The following is a 25640-nucleotide window of genomic DNA, read 5'->3' as shown; positions in this document are numbered from 1 at the left end:
GCAGAGGGAGTTGAGAGCGTGCTGTACTGTAGGTCACTGCTGTGGGCAAGGAGATGGCAGAGATATACAGCCCAACTGGGTCCTAATGACAGGGACTTGGGCATACACAGTAGAATTCTAGCTAGAGAGTATGTAAATCAAACTTCGCTGCACCCATTAACGTGAATGCTAATTTTAGTAGTGTTACATTATAGTGTCTGATTACATTTACCTTTTAGTCATTTAACAGACGCACTTATCATTGATTACGCATGTATATTATCACAAGATCACTGGCTCTGCTTTAACACAGGCCCCTATTGTTGAATTCAGCTCTCCACAGTCCTGGGGCCACAGGGCCATCTTTATGCTGTGTTCTGGAAGTCCTGGGGCCACGTTGCCATCTTTATTATGTGTTCTGGAAGTCCTGGGGCCACAGGGCCATCTTTATGTTGTGTTCTGGAAGTACTACATTTGTGGATCTCGAAGGACTGTGTGTCAAAAAGTCAATGGCAGTGCGATCCAAAACCAGGCAACATGTACAGGCCGCCACTGCCCCTCCCTCCCTCATCTTGCCTCGATGGGCTACCACTGCCCCTCCCTCCCTCCCTCCCTCATCTTGCCTCAATGGGCCACCACTGCCCCGCCCTCCCACATCTTGCCTCGATGGGCCGCCACTGCCTCTCCCTCCCTCATCTTGCCTCGATGGGTCGCCACTGCCCCTCCCTCCCTCATCTTGCCTCGATGGGCCACCACTGCCCCTCCCTCCCTCATCTTGCCTCAATGGGCCACCACTGCCCCTCCCTCCCTCATCTTGCCTCGATGGGCCACCACTGCCCCTCCCTCCCTCCCTCCCTCCCTCCCTCCCTCCCTCCCTCCCTCATCTTGCCTCGATGGGCCGCCACTGCCCCTCCCTCCCTCCCTCATCTTGCCTCGATGGGCCGCCACTGACCCTCCCTCCCTCATCTTGCCTCGATGGGACGCCACTGCCCCGTCCCTCACTCCCTTCCTCCCTCATCCTGCCTCATTGGGCCGCCACTGACCCTCCCTCCCTCATCTTGCCTCGATGGGCCGCCACTGCCCCTCCCTCCCTCATCATGCCTCGATGGGCCACCACTGCCCCTCCCTCCCTCATCTTGCCTCGATGGGCCACCACTGCCCCTCCCTCCCTCATCTTGCCTCGTTGGGCCGCCACTGCCCCTCCCTCCCTCCCTCATCTTGCCTCGTTGGGCCGCCACTGCCCCTCCCTCCCTCCCTCATCTTGCCTCGATGGGCCACCACTGCCCCTCCCTCCCTCATCTTGCCTCGATGGGCCACCACTGCCCCTCACTCCCTCATCTTGTCTCGATGGGCCACCACTGCCCCTCCCTCCCTCATCTTGCCTCGATGGGCCACCACTGCCCCTCCCTCCCTCTTCTTGCCTCGATGGGCCGCCACTGCCCCTCCCTCCCTCTTCTTGCCTCGATGGGCCGCCACTGACCCTCCCTCCCTCCCTCCCTCCCTCCTTTGCCTCGATGGGCCACCACTGCCCCTCCCTCCCTCATCCTGCCTCGTTGGGCCACCACTTCCCCTCCCTCCCTCCCTCATCTTGTCTCGATGGGCCACCACTGCCCCTCCCTCCCTCATCTTGCCTCGATGGGCCACCACTGCCCCTCCCTCCCTCTTCTTGCCTCGATGGGCCGCCACTGCCCCTCCCTCCCTCTTCTTGCCTCGATGGGCCGCCACTGACCCTCCCTCCCTCCCTCCCTCCCTCCCTCCCTCCTTTGCCTCGATGGGCCACCACTGCCCCTCCCTCCCTCATCCTGCCTCGTTGGGCCACCACTTCCCCTCCCTCCCTCCCTCATCTTGCCTCGTTGGGCCGCCACTGCCCCTCCCTCCCTCCTCCTGCCTCGATGGGCTGCCCCTCCCTCCCTCCCTCATCTTGCCTCGATGGGCCGCCACTGCCCCTCCTTCCCTCATCTTGCCTCGATGGGCCGCCACTGCCCCTCCCTCCCTCATCTTGCCTCGATGGGCCGCCACTGCCCCTCCTTCCCTCATCTTGCCTCGATGGGCCGCCACTGCCCCTCCCTCCCTCCCTCCCTCATCTTGCCTCGATGGGCCGCCACTGCCCCTCTCTCCCTCATCTTGCCTCGATGGGCCACCACTACACATTTCTTCGCTACAGTCCGTCACCTAAATGTGACTGGCAGGTCATTTGCCCTGACATAGCGTGACATAACGTATGAGGAAAAGTGAGGGGGTGGGGATGAGCGAGAAAGAGAGAGAGAGAGAGAGAGAGAGAAGGAAAGAGAGAGGGTTTCAGTAAATAACATGGAGGGAGAGAGAGAAAACAGTGGTGCGTAAATCCTCTTTACCCCGGTGTTTTAATCCCTCCCTCGGCCTTACGACTGCCGTCAATCAAACGGAGTGACAGCAGCGTGTCACGTGGTGGGGGATGGGGAGGCGGGACTTAGCAACAGATAGAGCCCTAGATCCACTCAATCTCAATTCATTTTTCCACAATCTCCTCCTTCTCAACAGTATTGGAGGAGAAGGTCCAAGGTCCCTCCTCTCCGACCTCTCCTTTTGAGAGGGAGGTGAGAGGACCAAGGAAAGACATGACACATATGACTGCTGCACCAGAGAAGTTCTGTTTTGATGTTTTCCCTGCGTGGAGCCAGTTACAGGTTTAGACCTTACCGTGTGTGTGTGTGTGTGTGTGTGTGTGTGTGTGTGTGTGTGTGTGTGTGTGTGTGTGTGTGTGTGTGTGTGTGTGTGTGTGTGTGTGTGAGAGAGAGAGAGAAAAGATCAGAAGAGAGAAAGGAGAGAGAGGTTTTAAGAGTCTGACTGTCCTGTACTGTGGTCTGCTGTTCCTTTCAGAGCCAATACTAAATTATTAAAGACCTACTGACGACTCCAGAAAGAAAGAGAGAGAGGGAGAGAGAGAGAGAGAGAGAGAGAGTGGGAAGACATTATCTGACATTAAAACATAGGATCACACCATAGGATCACACCAATGGGCACACACTGGTTGAATCAACGTTGTTTCCACATCATTTCAATGAAATTACGTTGAACCAACGTGGAATGGACGTTGAATTGACGTCTGTGCACAGTGGGACCTGAGCCTGCCTCCACTCACCTGAAAATAACTTGAATTGTTTGATTTGGACATAAAGAACATTTCTCTGAGTTTCCACGTCTATGAAACATTGAGTCTCTTGCCGACTGCCTCCCAGTGTACAGAAATATAAATGTTATCGTTGACTTCAAACTCACGCTGGTTCTTACCGTGTTCCACCGTTGTGTACTTGACCGCGGTCACACGATATGGTTTCCCGTCTGTCCCGACAACAAAGCATCTCAGAAGATAAAATGGCCAAGGCTTATGTGGAGTTTAAATGGAAACCTTTGAAACAGGCTTTCTAAAATGCATGACATTATGACAACTGACTTGGAATGATTGAGAGTGCTGTATTGTTTTAATGTACATGTTATGTTAATGGAATAAATAACAGATTGAAGTGAACTTAAAGAAATGTGTATTACAAAACAAATCTGCCAACTCCTTTCAGTTTAGAGTCTCCCTCCCTCCCTCCCTCCCTCCCTCCCTCCCTACCCCGCTCCCTACCCCCCTCTCTCTCCCTCCCTACACCTCTCCCTTCCTCCCTTTCTCCCTACACCTCTCCCTCTCTACCCCTCGCCCTCCCACGCTCCCTACACCTCTCCCTCCCTACCCCTCTCTCTCTCCCTCCCTCCCTCCCCTCTCTCTCTCCTATAGTAACACTTGGGAAGAGTTTATAATTGCCCTGGAGAGAGAGAACAAGGGATGGTTTCAGATGCTCTCTTAGAGAAGTGGGAGGTAAAGCCATCTGGGAGGCAGAGAGGAGACCCTTAACAGTTCATCCTACCAGGGGTGCTGGTCTTAGTGTAGAGGTCTGACTGAACTCCTCTCAGCTATTATACCTGTCTCAGAGCTGGGATAATCAATCAAATGTATTTATAAAGCCCTTTTAACATCAGCAGATGTCACAAAGTGCTTTTACAGAAACCCAGCCTAAAACCCCAAACAGCAAGCAATGCAGATGTAGAAGCACGGTGGCTAGGAAAAACTCCCTAGAAAGGCAGGAACCTAGGAAGAAACCTAGAGAGGAACCAGGCTCGGAGGGGTTGCCAGTCCTCTTCTGGCTGTGCCGGGTGGAGATTATGAGAGTACACGGCCATTAAGGCCAGATCGTTCTTCAAGATGTTCACTGGGAGATAAGAGAGGGAAGAACTCTAACCTTGAGGGATGTATTTGCTGTGTCCGTGTGTCTGTCTAATCTAGACAATGGTTCAGTGAAGGTGGTCACAAACTTTTAACTCGTTTGACTCAAAACTAGGAGAACACTGAGCCATCCGCAATGCTATGTAGACTAGTTTCATTATCAACAAAACATCCTGTTCTACCGTATCTGAAATGCATACCGTATGCAGCTTGACTTGTGTGTGATCTCTCATATCCTCAGTAAGCAGCAACTCTTAAGTGATAACAATTATTCTGTTAATCGCCATAACGCACTAACGTGATACTTTATGATACTTGTGTTTTCTCCCTCTCTCTCTCTCTCTCTCTCTCTCGCTCCTCAGTCTTTGCAGTAGCAGCCAGTCTTCTCGTGGTTTGGAGGCCGACGCCCATCTCACTACCCAGAAGCCATGGCAGATGAAGCGGACATGCGCAATGAGCTGGAAAACCTGCAGGCGAAGGCGGACCAGATAGCTGATGAGGTAAAACACTCTCACACACCTCACACACACCTCACACACACCTCACACACACACACACACACACACACACACACACACACCTCACACACACCTCACACACACATCACACACACCTCACACACACTTCACACACACACACACACACACACACACCTCACACACACCTCACACACACACACCTCACACACACCTCACACACACCTCACACACACCACACACACACACACCTCACACACACCTCACACACACACCTCACACACACCTCACACACACCACACACCTCACACACACCTCACACACACACACACACACACCTCACACACACCTCACACACACACACACACACCTCACACACACACCTCACACACACCTCACACACACCTCACACATACCTCACACACACCACACACACACACCTCACACACATCTCACACACCTCACACATACCTCACACACACCACACACACACACACACCTCACACACACACCTCACACACACCTTACACACACACCTCACACACATCTCACACACACCTCACACACACACACACACACACCTCACACACACACACACACCTCACACACACCTCACACCTCACACATACCTCACACATACCTCACACACACCACACACACACACCTCACACACACCTTACACATACACCTCACACACACCTTACACACACACACCTCACACACACACACACACACACACACACACACACACACCTCACACACACACACACACCTCACACATACCTCACACCTCACACACACACACACACCTCACACACACCTCACACACACCTCACACACCCCTCACACATACCTCACACACACCTCACACACCCCTCACACATACCTCACACACACACCTCACACACACCTCACACACACCTCACACATACCTCACACACACCACACACACACACACACACCTCACACACACCTCACACATACATCACACACACCACACACACACACCTCACACACACCTCACACACACCTTACACACACACCTCACACACATCTCACACACACCTCACACACACACACACACACACCTCACACACACACACACACACACCTCACACACACCTCACACCTCACACATACCTCACACATACCTCACACACACCACACACACACCTCACACACACCTTACACACACACCTCACACACACCTTACACACACACACACCTCACACACACACACACACACACACACACACACACACACACACACACACACACACACACACACACACACACACACACACACACACACACACACACCTCACACACACCTCACACACACACACACCTCACACACACACACACACACACACACACACACACACCTCACACACACCTCACACACACCTCACACCTCACACCTCACACACACACACCTCACACACCCCTCACACATACCTCACACACACCTTACACACACCTCACACACACCTTACACATACCTCACATACACCTCACACACACCTCACACACACCTCACACCTCACACACACACACACACCTCACACACACCTCACACACACCTCACACACCCCTCACACATACCTCACACACACCTCACACACCCCTCACACATACCTCACACACACACCTCACACACACCTCACACATACCTCACACACACCACACACACACACACACACCTCACACACACCTCACACATACATCACACACACCACACACACACACCTCACACACACCTCACACACACCTTACACACACACCTCACACACATCTCACACACACCTCACACACACACACACACACACCTCACACACACACACACACACACACCTCACACACACCTCACACCTCACACATACCTCACACATACCTCACACACCACACACACACCTCACACACACCTTACACACACACCTCACACACACCTTACACACACACACCTCACACACACACACACACACACACACACACACACACACACACACACACACACACACACACCTCACACACACCTAACACACACACACACCTCACACACACCTCACACACACACACACACACACACACCTCACACACACCTCACACCTCACACCTCACACACACACACCTCACACACCCCTCACACATACCTCACACACACCTTACACACACCTCACACACACCTTACACATACCTCACATACACCTCACACACACCTCACACACACCTCACACCTGAGTGACGGCTCACAGTAGACATTCATCATTTCATTCACACAAATGAGGTCCACATCAGGGGTCATATTTGAAAATCGTCTTAGAGTAAGAGTGCTGATCTCGGAACGGTTTTGCATTTTAGATCAAAATGAATACGATTATACGGACAGGGGGCACCTGATCCTAGATCAGCATTTCTACTCTGATATGCTTTTTGAATACCTGAGACAGAAGCAAACAACTAGACATCGGTTCCATATCAGAGCTCTATCAACTAGACATCTGTTCCATATCAGAGCTCTATCAACTAGACATCTGTTCCATATCAGAGCTCTATCAACTAGAAATATATTCCATATCAGAGCTCTATCAACTAGACATCTGTTCCATATCAGAACTCTGTCAACTAGACATCTGTTCCATATCAGAGCTCTATCAACTAGAAATATATTCCATATCAGAGCTCTGTCAACTAGACATCTGTTCCATATCAGAGCTCTATCAACTAGAAATATATTCCATATCAGAGCTCTATCAACTAGACATCTGTTCCATATCAGAGCTCTGTCAACTAGACATCTATTCCATATCAGAGCTCTATCAACTAGACATCTGTTCCATATCAGAGCTCTATCAACTAGACATCTGTTCCATATCAGAGCTCTATCAACTAGAAATATATTCCATATCAGAGCTCTATCAACTAGACATCTGTTCCATATCAGAGCTCTGTCAACTAGACATCTATTCCATATCAGAGCTCTATCAACTAGACATCTGTTCCATATCAGAGCTCTATCAACTAGACATCTGTTCCATATCAGAGCTCTGTCAACTAGACATCTATTCCATATCAGAGCTCTATCAACTAGACATCTGTTCCATTTCAGAGCTCTATCAACTAGACATTACATTTACATCATTTAGCAGACGCTCTTATCCAGACATCTGTTCCATATCAGAACTCTATCAACTGTGTTCCATATCAGAGCTCTATCAACTAGACATCTGTTCCATATCAGAGCTCTATCAACTAGAAATCTGTTCCATATCAGAGCTCTATCAACTAGAAATCTGTTCCATATCAGAGCTCTATCAACTAGAAATCTGTTCCATATCAGAGCTCTATCAAATGTGTTCCATATCAGAGCTCTATCAACTAGAAATCTGTTCCATATCAGAGCTCTATCAACTAGACATCTGTTCCATATCAGAGCTCTATCAACTAGAAATCTGTTCCATATCAGAGCTCTATCAACTAGAAATCTGTTCCATATCAGAGCTCTATCAACTAGAAATCTGTTCCATATCAGAGCTTAACGGGAGATAGCCTATATGGGGCTATGCAAGTCATGAATTAGAAATAATGGGGCTATGCAAGTCATGAATTAGAAATATGTTTGAGTGCTGTTTGACTATAAATAGGCTGTATTGCTCTAAGCTAAGCTGAGTCAACCAGACACTGCTGAAAACAACACACTGCAAACACAGCTTGGTCACTCAATATGTCCCTCAGCTTTGGCCTGAAACAGTTTATATTGAGCTAGCTGCACACACTCATTTGGCTTCCATGGATAGAAAGAGATCTCATTTCTATGTAAATCATGATAGAACCTTTATTAGATCTTTGAGGCTGAACCGTATTTATTTAAATGTATCAGTCGAACACTGTCTAACAGTATACCCATTTGGCTTCCATGGATAGAAAGAGATCTCATCTCTATGTAGATCATGATAGGACCTTTGTTGATTTTTTTGAGGTAGAGCCAGCACTAGGACTGCCTGCCAGGGGTCATTAATAACAGACACCCAGCCATGGACCAATTATCAGCCAAATCCCACTTTGTGTCAAGAGCACTTAAGTATTTGGCCCTGTTAGTGGAAAAAAAACTGGCACGGCACAGGAAGTAGTCTTTCCAAAATGGCCGTCAGTCTGGTCTGGGTTGGTAGTCAAGAAAGATGACAACATTTGATATAATCACACATCAACAAAGATACATCTCCTGTCTTGTGACCTACCTGCGTCTTTGAGAAAAGTGTAATATTATGTATTATTATAATTACTCCGTCTGTCGCCCCACAGGGTGAACGTGTGGCATCTGAGGTCGGTAACAGAATGCATTGTCTAATATCTCACCCTTACTTCACCACTGTCGCATGTAGCCTACTGTCCTTGGGTTCATTTGATCACAGATTGACAATGCGTTATAATCTCACATTAATAGTCCCTGGCTCAGTTGTCTTGCTGTCCACGTCACTGTTATCCTCTCACTGTTCTCCTCTCTCTGTCATCGAACCCTACGTGTCAACTGCCGTTAGTCAGCCATAAACTAGGTTTGTCATAAACGAAGTGTCATGGTTATGGGTTACGTGTCCTATTGTGTCTATGTCCCCGTGGTTCTGCTGTGGGTGATGTTTTAGACAGTGTTAACTGTACATCTCTCTGGCCTGTCCTTTCTGAGGAGTGGGGCACAGCCAGAATTCAGATGGCCAGAATAATAGACTAGCTCAAATGGACCTATTAAACATTAATGAAGAGATCATGTAATCCAGCCAGGCTCTGGAGAGAGAGGGAGACAGGAGAGGGGGAGAGAGGGAGACAGGAGAGGGGGAGAGAGGAGGACAGGAGAGGGGGGAGAGAGGAGGACAGGAGAGGGGGAGAGAGGAGGACAGGAGAGGGGGAGAGAGGGAGACAGGAGAGGGGGAGAGAGGGAGACAGGAGAGGGGGAGAGAGGGAGACAGGAGAGGGGGAGAGAGGGAGACAGGAGAGGGGGAGAGAGGGAGACAGGAGAGGGGGAGAGAGGGAGACAGGAGAGGGGGAGAGAGGAGGACAGGAGAGGGGGAGAGAGGAGGACAGGAGAGGGGGAGAGAGGAGGACAGGAGATGGGGAGAGAGGAGGACAGGAGAGGGGGAGAGAGGAGGACAGGAGAGGGGGAGAGAGGAGGACAGGAGAGGGGGAGAGAGGAGGACAGGAGAGGGGGAGAGAGGAGGACAGGAGAGGGGGAGAGAGGAGGACAGGAGAGGGGGAGAGAGGGAGACAGGAGAGGGGGAGAGAGGGAGACAGGAGAGGGGGAGAGAGGAGGACAGGAGAGGGGGAGAGAGGGAGACAGGAGAGGGGGAGAGAGGAGGACAGGAGAGGGGGGAGAGAGGAGGACAGGAGAGGGGGAGAGAGGAGGACAGGAGAGGGGGAGAGAGGGAGACAGGAGAGGGGGAGAGAGGGAGACAGGAGAGGGGGAGAGAGGGAGACAGGAGAGGGGGAGAGAGGGAGACAGGAGAGGGGGAGAGAGGAGGACAGGAGAGGGGGAGAGAGGAGGACAGGAGAGGGGTAGAGAGGGAGACAGGAGAGGGGGAGAGAGGGAGACAGGAGAGGGGGAGAGAGGAGGACAGGAGAGGGGGAGAGAGGGAGACAGGAGAGGGGGAGAGAGGAGGACAGGAGAGGGGGAGAGAGGGAGACAGGAGAGGGGGAGAGAGGGAGACAGGAGAGGGGGAGAGAGGGAGACAGGAGAGGGGGAGAGAGGGAGACAGGAGAGGGGTAGAGGGGAGGAGCAAGAGACAGAGAGAGAGATTAAGGAGGGGCACGGGCAATGGGAGAAGGAGCAGAGGAGAGGGGAGGGGAGGGAGACATTTAGAGGGAAATATAGGTATTTAAAGGGTATTATTAGAGAAAAGGAGAGAGGGAAGAGTGAGGAGAACAGGTCATAAATCCAGTGGGAATGTGAAGACTTGGTAGCTCACTGTTATCAATGTTAATGAAATATAATATTATATACCGTGAGCTCCAACAGTATTGGCACAGTGAGATAGTTGTTGTTGTTTTGTCTCTGTACTCCAGTGCTGTAATTTCTAAACGGTTCACCCGATATGGATGAAAATACCCTCAAATTAAAGCTGACAGTCTGAACTTTAATTGTGTTATTTAAAATCCAAAGTGCTGGAGTACAGAGCCGAAACACTAACCCAGTCAATACAGGAGATTATCTGATTATTATTTAATTGTTGTATTATGTAACGATTTTTGAGTTTATGAAAAGGATTCACTAAGTGAAAAATGGAGTTAGAATTGAGTTGAAATGGAGTTCCAATAGAATATAGTTGACACCAGCACTGGTTCCAGGCCTTGTATGCCCCACAGGTGTGTTCACCACCAGGTGTGTGGTACCATACAGTAGTAGAGAAGATATTCATCTGACATATCTCTAATATCGCTCTTTTCTCTCCACAGTCGCTGGAGAGCACTCGGCGTATGCTGGCCATGGTGGAGGAGGTAAGGGCATGTCAACATTACACACACACACAGTTTTCTTATTCCAATAGAGAGACAAATCAAATGTCCTAATTTCCTGATCCTCCTTACTTCCTGGAAGACAATGGCTGAGTGCTTTAAACTGTATAGACAGACAGAGGATGAAGGGCCAATAGCGCAGCATGTATTATGCATGAGTAGCTCACCAGATGGTCTCATCCAGGGGATATAGGCACATACATAACCCTGGCTGTCTTGTCAAGTAGAGCTGGACCATGTGACGCCAACACAGTCTATAATCCTAGGCCTCTCTATAGATTGAATATGTATGGCCGTCGTTGTAAACGTATCTTCTTGGGTATAGTATGTTGAGCTTCTTCACCAATACCTGGGAGCCACACGTGGCTGTAGGCTAACACTCCACCAGCTAAAGCACTGAGGAGGAAGGGGGTGGGGTTTCTCAAAGTAGCATGTCCATAAGTAGGATGTTATTATTTGCTGACCTAGGCTCACGCCGCTCCTAGAATAGTACATTCTATATTTCCCTAATGTTGTTCATTCACAAATAGAAGATTGCCGTCAAACATCACTTTTATAATTGTAACTCTTTCACGGCTATGAGGCTGGGTTGTGGAGATAAATAACGTTACTTTAGCTACCAAGGCTTTGAGGAAACCCACCCCACCCAGGTCAATACTTTTCCAATTATCCAATTACAAAGACTTCCTCTCTCAAGCACAGGAGCACTAGCAGGGTGGTAGTCGTACAAGTGCTCTCCTTATGTTGAGTGGGCTTTGAAATAGCGACACCAGGCTAATACAATCAGCTAAGTACATATAGGTGCAGGGAGAGTATCCGTTCAGCGCTGTTAATTGCTCTCTTTGACTGATGGGGTGTTGTTAAATTTTATAGAGGTTGTGAATAAGGTTACTGTTGGGCTATCCATCTGTCTGATGTAATGTTGTTAGCTCTGCCTCAGGCCTCTAGTCTAGCTTTACTCAAACCCATAAACTGAGTTATCCTCTGAGCCGCCTTGTTATAAAGCATTATAACACTCTAGTCTAGCTCAAAAGATGGCGCTGATAGACATGGCAGCTCTGTTTCTAGCTCCTGTGTTATTTCTTACATTATTAGCCCAGAAAGTTTTTTGTGTTATTATATACAGACAGAAATTACTTTGGGATATCAGAGTGGCGGTAACTCACCGGCATTCCGACCAGAAATATGACTTTCCCGAATTGGATCCTTTGTTCATAACCTCCAAGGCAATTGAACTTATCCCAGAGGCTGCTCAACGACGCCATCGGCGGAGAAGAGGTATTCGGAGTGGACTTCTAGTCCGACTCAGGAGGCATGCACACCATCCACCGCTTCCGAGTATATTACTCGCTAATGTTCAGTCCCTGGACAATAAGTAGACAAGCTCAGGGCGAGGATCTCCTTCCAGAGAGACATTAGGAACTGTAACATACTCTGTTTCACGGAATCATGCCTCTCTCCGGATATACTGTCCCCGCCCATACAGCCAGCTGGGTTCTCAGTACTTCGCACAGACAGGAATAAAGAACTCTCCGGGAAGAAGAAAGGCGGTGGTGTATGTTTCATGATTAACTACTCATGGTGTGATTGTGATAACATACAGGAACTCAAGTCCTTTTGTTCACCCGACCTAGAATACCTCACAATCAAATGCCAACCATATTACCTCCCAAGAAAATTATCTTCAGTTATCGTCACAGCCGTGTATATTCCCCCTCAAGCCAATACCATGATGGCCCTCAAGGAACTACACTGGACTTTGTGCAAACTGCTGGGGACTTTAACAAATCAAATCTGAAGAAAACGGTACCGAAGTTCTATCAACACATTGACTGTAGTACTCAGACTTCAAAAACTCTCGAGCATTGTTACTCTCCCTTCCGGGATGGCTACAAGGCCATCCCCCACCCTCCCTTGGGCAAATCAGATCACGTCTCCATTCTGCTCCTCCTTTCCTATAGGAAGAAACTCAAACAGGAAGTACCCATGCTAAGGTCTATTCAATGCTGGTCTGACCAATCGGAATCCATGCTTCAAGAATAACATTGACATATACACTGACATGGTGACTGAGTTCATCAGGAAGTGTATAGGGATGTTGTTCCCACTGTGACTATTAAAACCTACCCAAACCAGAAACCGTGGATAGATGGCAGCATTCACGTAAAACTGATAGTGCGAACCACCGCATTTAACCACGGCAAGGTGACTGGGAATATGGTTGAATACAAACATTGCAGTTATACCCTCCATAAGGCAACCAAACAGGCAAAACGTCAGTACAGAGACAAAGTGGAGTCGCAATTCAACGGCTCAGACATGAGACGTATGTGGCAGGGACTCCAGACAATCACGAATTACAAAGGGAAAACCAGCCATGTCGCCGACACCGACGTCTTGCTCCATGACAAGCTAAACACCTTCTTCGCCCACTTTGAGGATAACACAGTGCCACCGACTCGGAACGCTCCTGAGGACTGTGGGCTCTCGTTCTCCGTGGCAGACGTGAGTAAGACATTTAGGTGTGTTAACCCTCGCAAGGCTGCTGGCCCTGATGGCATCTCTAGCCACGTCCTCAGAGCATGCGCAGACCAGCTGGCAGGAGTGTTTACGGACATATTCAATCTCTCCCTATCCCAGTCTGTTGTCCCCACTTGCGTCAAGGTGTCCACCATTGTTCCTGTACCCAAGAAAGCAAAGGTAACTGAACTAAATGGCTATTCATCAACTACCGCTCAACCACCCAAGCCAAGGCCTGTTCACCCCGCTATCATTCACCATAGTACCCTCCAAGCTCATCATCAAGCTCGGCGCCCTGGGCCTGAACCCTGCCATGTGCAACTGGGTCCTGGACTTCCTGACGGGACACCCCCAGGTGGTGAAGGTAGGAAACAACACCTCCACTACGCTGATCCTCAACACAGAAGAAATTCGGCTTGGCCCCTAAGACCCTCACAAACTTTTACAGATGCACCATTAACAGCATCCTGTCGGGCTGCATCACCGCCTGGTACGGCAACTGCACCTACCACAACCGCAGGGCTCTCCAGAGGGTGGTGCAGTCGGCCCAACGCATCACCGGGGGCACACTGCCTGCCCTCCAGTACATCTACAGAACCCAATGTCACAGGAAGGCCAAAAAGATCATCAAGGACATCAACCACCCGAGCCACGGCCTGTTCACCTCACTTTCATCCAGAAGGCGAGGTCAGTACAGGTGCATCAAAGCTGGGACAGAGAGACTGAAAAACAGCTTTTATTTTAATTTCCATCAGACTGTTAAATAGCTAGCTGGCCTCCACCCAACCTTGCCCTGAACTTAAACTGTCAATAGCTGGGTACCACCTGGTTACTCCACCCTGCACCTTAGAGGCTGCTGCCCTATAGACATGGAATCACTGGTCACTTTAATAATGTTTCCATACTGTTTTACTCATTTCATATGAAGATACTGTATTCTAGTCAATGCCATCTTATTCAACTATTGCTGTATATATACTATTCTATCCTAAGTATTCTACAGATATACTAAATGTTCTATCCACATACTGTCCATAATGTCTATACATATACAGTGGGCTCCAAAATTACTGCCACGCCTGACTGGCAATTCACAAGCAATACTTAAAAAAATATAAACAATATATTTATAGAGATAAACTCAAAATACCAACATGTGAGAAATACTGTACTTTATTAATGTTACAATGGAACCAACCAAAATCATACAATTATTTAATACAAAAGAAATGTCACCAAAATCAAGGTTTCATAATTATTGGCACTCCTCATTTAGTACTTAGTGAATATCGTCCCACCATGTATTTCACCGTGGGTATGAGGTGCCTCTCCTTGTATGCATCTCTGTTTCGACGCCAAACATGCTGATGCTGTATCTGACCAAAACGTAAAATGTTGGTCTTATCTGACCAGAGCACCTTCTTCCAGTCATAATTTAAATGACGTTTGGCAAACTCCCAGCGCTTGCGTCTGTGTCTTGGGGTCGAAAGGGCTTTTTCTGGCAACCCTTCCAAAGAGCCTGTGGTTGTGGAGGTGGCATCTGATGGTGCTTTTTAAAACCTGGTGACCCCAAGACGCCACATTTACATTACATTTTAGTCATTAAGCAGACGCTCTTATCCAGAGCGACTTACATTATCTTTTTATTTTATATACTGGCCCCCCGTGGGAATCGAACCCACAACCCTGGCGTTGCAAACGCCATGCTCTACCAACTGAGCTACATCCCTGCCGTCCATTCCCTCCCCTACCCTGGACGACACTAGGCCAATTGTGCACCGCCGCCCCATGGGTCTCCCGGTCGTGGCCGGCTACGACAGAGCCTGGATTCGAGCCAGTATCTCTAGTGGCACAGCTAGCACTGCAATGCAGTGCCTTAGACCACTGCGCCACTCGGGAGACTGGTGGCCTGCAATTCTTTCACAGTGATTCTTGGGGGTTTTGTTGCTTCTCTCACCATCCTCCTCCCTATCCTGGGGGGCAAAATGCATTTGCGTCCTCTACCGTGAGGTTTTCAACTGTTCCATATCTTTTAAATTTTGTAAAAATTGCCCTGACAGTGCTCAGTGGTATATTCAATCGTTTGTGGATCGTCTTGTAGCCATTACCAGATTTATGAAGGTCTACGACCATCTGTCTCTTTTGAACTGCCAGTTATTTTGTTTTCTTCATGGTGTTGGATGACAAAGGGATATTGCATGCGTGTTACCTCATTTCTATACCCTAGTGAAACAGGAAGTGATGTAATGGCTCAATATAGTTCCTTAAGACTTAGATCAACTTAAAAAAGTGGAATTTAATTCATGGATTAATTTTGGTAGATGTTATTTACAATAATCTTTAAGGGTGCCATTAATTGTGAAACCTTGATTTGGAGGACATTGATTTTTAATTAAATCAATAAATGATTTTGGTGGGTTCCATTGGAACATTAATATAGTACAGTATTTCTCACATGTTGGTATTTTCAGTTTATCTCTATAATTATGTTGTTTATATTTTTTTAAGTATTGTTTGTGCATTGCCAGTCACAGGTGCCAGTAATTTTGGAGCCCACAGTATATACACTACCATTCAAAAGGTTGGGGTCACTTAGAAATGTCCTTGTTTTCGAAAGAAAAGCAATTTTTTTGTCCATTTAAAATAACATCAAATTGATCAGAAATACAGTGTAGACATTAATGTTGTAAATGGCTATTGTAGCTGGAAACTGATGATTTTTCTTATGGAATATCTACATAGGCGTACAGAGGCCCATTATCAGCAACCATTAGTCCTGTGTTCCAATGGCACGTTGTGTTTGCTAATCCAAGTTTATCATTTTAAAAGGCTAATTGATAATTTGAAAACCTTTTTGCAATTATGTTAGCACAGCTGAAAACTGTTGTGCTGATTAAAGAAGCAATAAAACTGACCTTGTTGAGTATCTGGAGCATCAGAAATTGTGGGTTCAATTACAGGCTCAAAATGGCCAGAAACAAATAACTTCCTTCTGAAACTCGTCAGTCTATTCTTGTTCTGAGAAATGAAGGCTATTCCATGCGAGAAATTGCCAAGAAACTGAAGATCTCATACAACGCTGTGTACTACTCCCTTCACAGAACAGCGCAAACTGTCTCTAACCAGAATAGAAAGAGGAGTGGGAGGCCCTGGAGCACAACTGAGCAAGAGGACAAATACATTAGAGTGTCTAGTTTGAGAAACAGGCGCCTCACAGGTCCTCAACTGGCAGCTTCATTAAATAGCACCCACAAAACACCAGTCTCAACATCAGCAGTGAAGAGGCGATTCCGGGATGCTGACCTTCTAGGCAGAGTTGCAAAGAAAAAGCCATATCTCAGACTGGCCAATAAAAAGAAAAGATGGGCAAAAGAACACAGACACTGGACAGAGGAAGATTGGAAAAAAAAGTGTTATGGACAGACAAATCGAAGTTTGAGGTGTTCGGATCACAAAGAAGAACATTTGTGAGACGCAGACCAAATGAAAAGATGCTGGAGGAGTGCTTGATGCCATCTGTCAAGCTTGGTGGAGGCAATGTGATGGTCTGGGGGGGCTTTGGTGGTGGTAAAGTGGGAGATTTGTTCAGGGTAAAAGGGATCTTGAAGAAGGAAGGCTATCACTCCATTTTGCAACGCCATGCCATACCCTGTGGACGGCGCTTGATTGGAGGCAATTACCTCCTACAACAGGACAATGACCCAAAGCACAGCTCCAAACTATGCAATAACTATTTTTGGGAAGAAGAATTCAGCTGGTATTCTGTCTATAATGGAGTGGCCAGCACAGTCACCAGATCTCAACCCTATTGAGCTGTTGTGGGAGCAGCTTGACCGTATGGTACGTTAGAAGTGCCCATCAAGCCAATCCAACTTGTGGGAGGTGCTTCAGGAAGCATGGGGTGAAATCTCTTCAGATTACCTCATCAAATTGACAACTAGAATGCCAAAAGTCTGCAAGGCTGTAATTGCTGCAAATTGAGGATTCTTTGACGAAAGCAAAGTTTGAAGGATACAATTATTATTTCTATTAAAAACCATTATTTCTAACCTTGTCAATGACTACATTTCCTATGCATTTTGCTATATTTCCTATTCAAACTAATTTCATGTATGTTTTCATGGAAAACAAGGAAATGTCTAAGTGACCCCAAACTTCTATATATATATATATATATACACACACACTACCAGTCAAAAGTTTGGACACACCTACTCATTTAAGGGTTTTTCTTTATTTGCTAAAAATATTTAAATTGTAAAATAATAGTGAAGACATCAAAACTATGAAATAAAACATATGGAATCATGTAGTAACCAAAAAAGTGTTAAACAAATTAAAATATGTTTTATATTTGAGATTCTTCAAATAGCCACCCTTTGCCTTGATGTCAGCTTTGCACACTCTTGGAATTCTCTCAACCAGCTTCATGAGGTAGTCACCTGGAATGCATTTCAATTAACAGGTGTGCCTTCTTAAAAGTACATTTGTGGAATTTATTTCCTTCTTAATGCGTTTGAGCCAATCAGTTGTGTTGTGACAAGGTAAGGGGGTTATACAGAACATAGCCCTATTTGGTAAAAGACCAAGTCCATATTATGGCAAGAACAGCTCAAATAAGCAAAGAAAAACGACAGTCCATCATTACTTTAAGACATGAAGGTCAGTCAAAACTTTGAAAGTTTCTTCAAGTGCAGTCGCAAAAACCATCAAACGCTATGATGAAACTGGCTCTCATGAGGACCGCCACAGGAATGGAAGACCCGGAGTTACCTCTGCTGCAGAGGAAAGTTAATTAGAGTTACCAGCCTCAGAAATTGCAGCCCAAATAAATGCTTCACAGAGTTCAAGTAACAGAAACATCTTAACATCATCTGTTCAGAGGGGACTGTGTGAATCATGCCTTCATGGTCGAATTGCTGCAAAGAAACCACTACTAAAGGACACCAATAATAAGAAGAAACCTGCTTGGGCCAAGAAACATGAGCAATGGACATTAGACCAATGAAAATGTGTCCTTTGGTCTGGAGTCCAAATTTGAGATTTTTGGTTCAAACCGCTGTGTCTTTGTGAGACGCGGTGTGGGTGAACGGATAATCTCCGCATGTGTAGTTCCCACCGTAAAGCATGGAGGAGGAGGTGTTATGGTGTGGGGGTGCATTGCTGGTTACACTGTCTGTGATTTTTTTTAGAATTCAAGGCACACTTAACCAGCATGGCTACCACAGAATTCTGCAGCGATAAGCCATCCCATCTGGTTTGGGCTTACTGGGACTATCATTTCTTTTTCAACAGGACAATGACCCAACACACCTCACCTCCAGGCTGTGTAAGGGCTATTTTACCAAGAAGGAGAGTGATGGAGTGATGCATCAGATGACCTGGCCTCCACAATCCACCGACCTCAACCCAATTGAGATGGTTTGGGATGAGTCGGACGGCAGAGTGAATTAAAAGCAGCCAACAAATGCTCAGCATATGTGGGAACTCCTTCAAGACTGTTGGAAAAGCATTCCAGGTGAAGCTGGTTGAGAGAATGCCATGAGTTTGCAAAGCTGTCATCAAGGCAAAGGGTGTTTATTTGAAGAATCTCAAATATAAAATATATTTTCATTTGTTTAACACTTTTTTGGTTTAATTTTTTTTATTCGATTTTTACTCAGCCCCATAAACTGAGTTATCTACTGAGCCACCCTGTTCTAAAGCATTATAACACTCTAGTCTAGCTCTACTCAGCCCCGTAAACTGTTATTCACTGAGCCACCCTGTTATAAATAATGCTCCATAAGGTTGTCATTGACTGAGATGACATAGACTTGACTGGGGTTTATTAATTTAGCAACGAACCATATCATTAGCTTAATCTGTAGGTATATACATCACTTGACCCGTGATGCAGATGGGACCACCTATTTAACATTCAGTGGAGCATCAGGCATATATTCCAGTGCAAAATTTAAATCCAAAGATTTGAACAAACCAATGAGGGGTTGAATCTATCTCTCTATCCCCCATATAAGCTTTGAGCCATTCACGATGAGGGGAGAGAGACAGTATTTTAAAGTCTGTTATATCAGGACTCTGTTGAAGTGGTGGAGGGAGAGAGACAGTATTATATAAAGTATGTTTTACCAGGACTCTGTGGAAGTGGTGGAGGGAGAGAGACAATATTATAAGTATGTTTTATTAGGACTCTGTGGAAGTGGTGGAGGGAGAGAGACAATATTATAAGTATGTTTTATTAGGACTCTGTGGAAGTGGTGGAGGGAGAGAGGCAGTATTATAAAGTCTGTTTTATTAGGACTCTGTGGAAGTGCTGGAGGGAGATAGCAAGAGGATAATAATAAATGCTACTGGTTGGTGGCTATCTCCAGAGAGACGGGATCTGATGGTCATCTGTAAAACCCTAATCTCACACAGACAGACAGACACACACACACACACACAAACACACACACACACACAGAACAAGATAGTCCAGATTCTAGAATGTAGAAAGAGTTGGTCCAGATTCTAGAATGTAGAAAGAGATGGTCCATATTCTATAATGTAGAAAAAGATGGTCCAGATTTGAGTATGTAAACAAAATGACACAGACAAAAGCTGAAAACTTTGCAGACGGTGCAAACCATAGACAACATATCTATGGTGAAAACATATTACTTATCAATGACCCAAGCCCAGCTCAGTTAATCCCTACCATTGTGTCGCTGAGTCGTCATAATGCTTTAGCAAATGTACATTATACCAGGGGCATGGTAGACACAATGTAAGTAACCTAATTTATGTACCTCTAACTGCCCTGATTGCTTCTGCTGATCCTACAGCTATTGTATGCAGCAATTATGTGCCTATGAACCAGATTTATGCTGTTAGCACTGAAGCGGTGTGCCCTAGTAGGAAGTCCACTGTGTGCAGCTTACCCTGCACTAACATAAATAACATGAGCATATCTACTCCTGCTAAGCTTCCCAGTAAACAATGAAACCAAGCAAGCATCCCAGAAAAGTGCTCAAAATAGCCCACGTTAACATACAGTGGCTTGCGAAAGTATTCACCCCCCTTGGCATTTTCCTATTTTGTTGCCTTACAACCTGCAATTAAAATGGATTTTTTGGGGGGGATTGTATCATTTGATTTACACAACATGCCTACCACTTTGAAGATGCAAAATATATTTATTTATTTTACAAACAAGAAATAAGACCAAAAAACTGAAAACTTGAGCATGCATAACTATTCACCCCCCCAAAGTCAATACTTTGTAGAGCCACCTTTTGCAGCAATTACAGCTGCAAGTCCCTTGGGGTATGTCTCTATAAGCCTGGCACATCTAGCCACTGGGATTTTTGCCCATTCTTCAAGGCAAAACTGCTCCAGCTCCTTCAAGTTGGATGGGTTCCGCTGGTGTACAGCAATCTTTAAGTTATACCACAGATTCTCAATTGGATTGAGGTCTGGGCTTTGACTAGGCCATTCCAAGACATTTAAATGTTTCCCCTTAAACCACTCAAGTGTTGCTTTTGCAGTATGCTTAGAGTCATTGTCCTGCTGGAAGGTGAACCTCCGTCCCAGTCTCAAATCTCTGGAAGACTGAAACAGGTTTCCCTCAATAATTTCCCTGTATTTAGCGCCATCCATCATTCCTTCAATTCTGACCAGTTTCCCAGTCCCTGCCGATGAAAAACATCCCCACAGCATGATGCTGCCACCACCATGCTTCACTGTGGGGGTGGTGTTTTCGGGGTGATGAGAGGTGTTGGGTTTGCGCCAGACATAGCGTTTTCCTTGATGGCCAAAAAGCTCAAATTTATTCTCATCTGACCAGAGTACCTTCTTCCATATGTTTGGGGAGCCTCCCACATGCGTTTTGGCGAACACCAAACGTATTTGCTTTTTTTTCTGGCCACTCTTCCGTAAAGCCCAGCTCTGTGGTGTACGGCTTCAAGTGGTCCTATGGACAGATACTCCAATTTCCGCTCTGGAGCATTGCAGCTCCTTCAGGGTTATCTTTGGGCTCTTTGTTGCCTCTCTGATTAATGCCCTCCTTGCCTGGTCCGTGAGTTTTGGTGGGTGGCCCTCTCTTGGCAGGCTTGTTGTGGTGCCATATTCTTTCAATTTTTTTAAATAATGGATTTAATGGTGCTCCGTGGGATGTTCAAAGTTTCTGATATTTTTTTATAACCCAACCCTGATCTGTACTTCTCCACAACTTTGTCCCTGACCTGTTTGGAGAGATCCTTGGTCTTCATGGTGCCGCTTGTTTGGTGGTGCCCCTTGCTTAGTGGTGTTGCAGACTCTGGGGCCTTTCAGAACAGGTGTATATATAAACTGAGATCATGTGACAGATCATATGACACTTAGATTGCACACAGGTGGACTTTATTTAACTAATTATGTGACTTCTGAAGGTAATTGGTTGCACCAGATCTTATTTATGGGCTTCATAGCAAAGGGGGTGAATACATATGCACGCACCACTTTTCAGTTATTTATGTTTTATTTTTTTCATTCCACTTCACCAATTTGGACTATTTTGTGTATGTCCATTACATGAAATCCAAATAAAAATCAATTTAAATTACAGGTTATAATGCAACAAAATAGGAAAAACACCAAGTGGGGTGAAATACTTTTGCAAGGCACTGTATGTAGCTTAAGAAACAAGGTTCATGAAATTAATAACTTGCTAGTAACAGATGACATTCATATTCTGACTATCTCTGAAACTCACTTAGATAATACCTTTGATGATACAATGGTAGCAATACAAGGTTATAACGTTCACAGAAAATACAGAAATGACAGTGGTGGAGGTGTTGCTGTTTATATTCAGAACCACATTCCTATAAAGCTTAGAGAGGATCTCATGTTAAATACATTATTGTGGGAAGCTGCTATAGATCACCAAGTGCTAACAGTCAGGATCTGGATAGCATGTGTGAAATGTCTGTGATATTAACAGAGAGGTATATTTTCTGGGTGATTTAAATATTGACTGGCTTTCATCAAGCTGCCCACTCAAGAAAAAGCTTCAAGGTGCTCTAGGTCCAAAAGGCTCCTTAACAGCCTCTAACCCCAAGCCATTAGACTGCTGAACAATTAATCAAATGGCCACCCGGACTATTTACATTACATCTGTTTAAACTACTAGAACACAGCTCGGACATCCATGCATACCCCACAAGACATGCCACCAGAGGTCTCTTCACAGTCCTCAAGTCCAGAACAGACTATGGGAGGCGCACAGTACTACATAGAGCCATGACTACATGGAACTCTATTCCACGTCAAGTAACTGATGCAAGCAGTAGAATCAGATTTAAAAAAACAGATAAAAATACACCTTATGGAACAGCGGGGACTGTGAAGCAACACAAACATAGGCACAGACACATGCATACACACACATGATAGCATACGCATTATACACACATGTACACATGGATTTTGTGTTGTAGATATGTGGTAGTAGAGTAGGGGCCTGAGGACACACACTTGGTGTGTTGTGAAATATGTTATGAATGTATTGTAATGTTTTTATTGTATAACTGCCTTAATTTTGCCAGACCCCAGGAAGAGTAGCTGCTGCCTTGGCAGGAACTAATGGGGATCCATAATAAACCCCAGGAAGAGTAGCTGCTGCCTTGGCAGGAACTAATGGGGATCCATAATAAACCCCAGGAAGAGTAGCTGCTGCCTTGGCAGGAACTAATGGGGATCCATAATAAACCCCAGGAAGAGTAGCTGCTGCCTTGGCAGGAACTAATGGGGATCCATAATAAACCCCAGGAAGAGTAGCTGCTGCCTTGGCAGGAACTAATGGGGATCCATAATAAACCCCAGGAAGAGTAGCTGCTGCCTTGGCAGGAACTAATGGGGATCCATAATAAACCCCAGGAAGAGTAGCTGCTGCCTTGGCAGGAACTAATGGGGATCCATAATAAACACCAGGAAGAGTAGCTGCTGCCTTGGCAGGAACTAATGGGGATCCATAATAAACCCCAGGAAGAGTAGCTGCTGCCTTGGCAGGAACTAATGGGGATCCATAATAAAAACCAGGAAGAGTAGCTGCTGCCTTGGCAGGAACTAATGGGGATCCATAATAAACCCCAGGAAGAGTAGCTGCTGCCTTGGCAGGAACTAATGGGGATCCATAATAAACCCCAGGAAGAGTAGCTGCTGCCTTGGCAGGAACTAATGGGGATCCATAATAAACCCCAGGAAGAGTAGCTGCTGCCTTGGCAGGAACTAATGGGGATCCATAATAAACCCCAGGAAGAGTAGCTGCTGCCTTGGCAGGAACTAATGGGGATCCATAATAAACCCCAGGAAGAGTAGCTGCTGCCTTGGCAGGAACTAATGGGGATCCATAATAAACCCCAGGAAGAGTAGCTGCTGCCTTGGCAGGAACTAATGGGGATCCATAATAAACCCCAGGAAGAGTAGCTGCTGCCTTGGCAGGAACTAATGGGGATCCATAATAAACCCCAGGAAGAGTAGCTGCTGCCTTGGCAGGAACTAATGGGGATCCATAATAAACCCCAGGAAGAGTAGCTGCTGCCTTGGCAGGAACTAATGGGGATACATAATAAACCCCAGGAAGAGTAGCTGCTGCCTTGGCAGGAACTAATGGGGATCCATAACAACTAGAAATGTGTGTCCAACCCACAGTAATACTAGTGTCATATGTCTCCATGTAATTGGGTCATTGTGTAAAATTGACCCATAAATATCACATGTTTAAGAGAAGCATCGGGTGCTATCAAGTCTATTTCCATGCCTCATAGGCCTACTTCCACTACATTTCTCATATCTATTTGTGTGTATGCTAGCTGTATTAGAATGACATGCACTAAATCATACACGCTATGAATATCATATGTCATGCAACTGACTCTGGTCGACAAAATGGCTGAGCAGCGAGGGTATACAGCGAGGTCGTAGTCATGGCGACTGAAGGTCAGTACAGGAGACCGCGATATCGCACAACGATAAAATCAATGACAATCGCTCGCCACGTCACTAAGATCTGTCCCATCCTCGTATAGCTCTAGGACAGGTTGGAATGGCTGGATGGAAAGGTATCAAACTCATGGTTTCCATGTTGTTGTTGTTGTTGTTGTTTTTTAAAACTCCATTCCAAAATTCCAATGAGTCCATCCTCCTATAGCGCCGCCCTCTGCTATATACCTGATGGTTCATTAGTGAAGGCAATAGTAAGTGACTGTGCAGATTGTATGATCTATAAAACATCTAATCTTCCACACAACAGGGCATTGATAGATGCATGTCATTTTGAAATCAGTGCTAAAGATCTGTGCTATGTTGAATCAATCAATCAAATGTATTTTATGAAGCCCTTTTTACATCAGCAGTTGTCACAAAGTGCTTTACATATACCCAGCCTAAAACTTCAAAGAGCAAGCAATACAGAGGTAGAAGCCCAGTGGCTAGGAAAAACTCCCTAGAAGGCAGGAACCTAGAGAGGAAGCAGGCTCAGAGGGGTGGCCAGTCCTCTTCTGGCTGTGCTGGGTAGAGAGGAACCAGGCTCAGAGGGGTGGCCAGTCCTCTTCTGGCTGTGCTGGGTAGAGAGGAACCAGGCTCAGAGGGGTGGCCAGTCCTCTTCTGGCTGTGCTGGGTAGAGAGGAACCAGGCTCAGAGGGGTGGCCAGTCCTCTTCTGGCTGTACTGGGTAGAGAGGAACCAGGCTCCGAGAGGTGGCCAGTCCTCTTCTTTGCTGTTCACTCCAAAAGCACTTTGAGGTCAACCTATGCAGGCCATAATGGAAACCCCCTGAATATATAATCAGCGGTCTCTTCGCCCCACATATCCTCTGCCTTAACTGTTTCATGGTTCAGCTGTTAATGTGTGTATGCCTGAGGGGATGTGGTGTGTGTGTGATGGGGCCAGAGGGTT

At 46.5% G+C, this 25640-nt stretch overlaps 1 protein-coding gene across 2 annotated transcripts in view; it reads left to right on the top strand.

Annotated features, from left to right (window-relative positions):
• Positions 1 to 4653: 4653 nt before the first annotated feature.
• The window catches only part of LOC311145395 (synaptosomal-associated protein 25-B-like), a gene marked incomplete at both ends in the record, with an annotated part of 34561 nt that continues 13574 nt past the window's right edge, over positions 4654 to 25640 (top strand). For both annotated transcript variants that reach the window (XM_084181620.1, XM_084181621.1), the window contains 2 exons: positions 4654 to 4725; positions 11143 to 11184. In XM_084181620.1, coding sequence (XP_084037746.1) covers positions 4654 to 4725; positions 11143 to 11184 — 114 coding nt within the window. The remainder of the gene's footprint in view (positions 4726 to 11142; positions 11185 to 25640) is intronic.

Source organism: Coregonus lavaretus (assembly GCF_964263955.1).
Source record: "Coregonus lavaretus genome assembly, chromosome: 18".
NCBI lineage: Eukaryota > Metazoa > Chordata > Actinopteri > Salmoniformes > Salmonidae > Coregonus > Coregonus lavaretus.
Note: the sequence above shows the minus strand (reverse complement) of the source record. Positions and strands in the feature narration are given on the sequence as shown.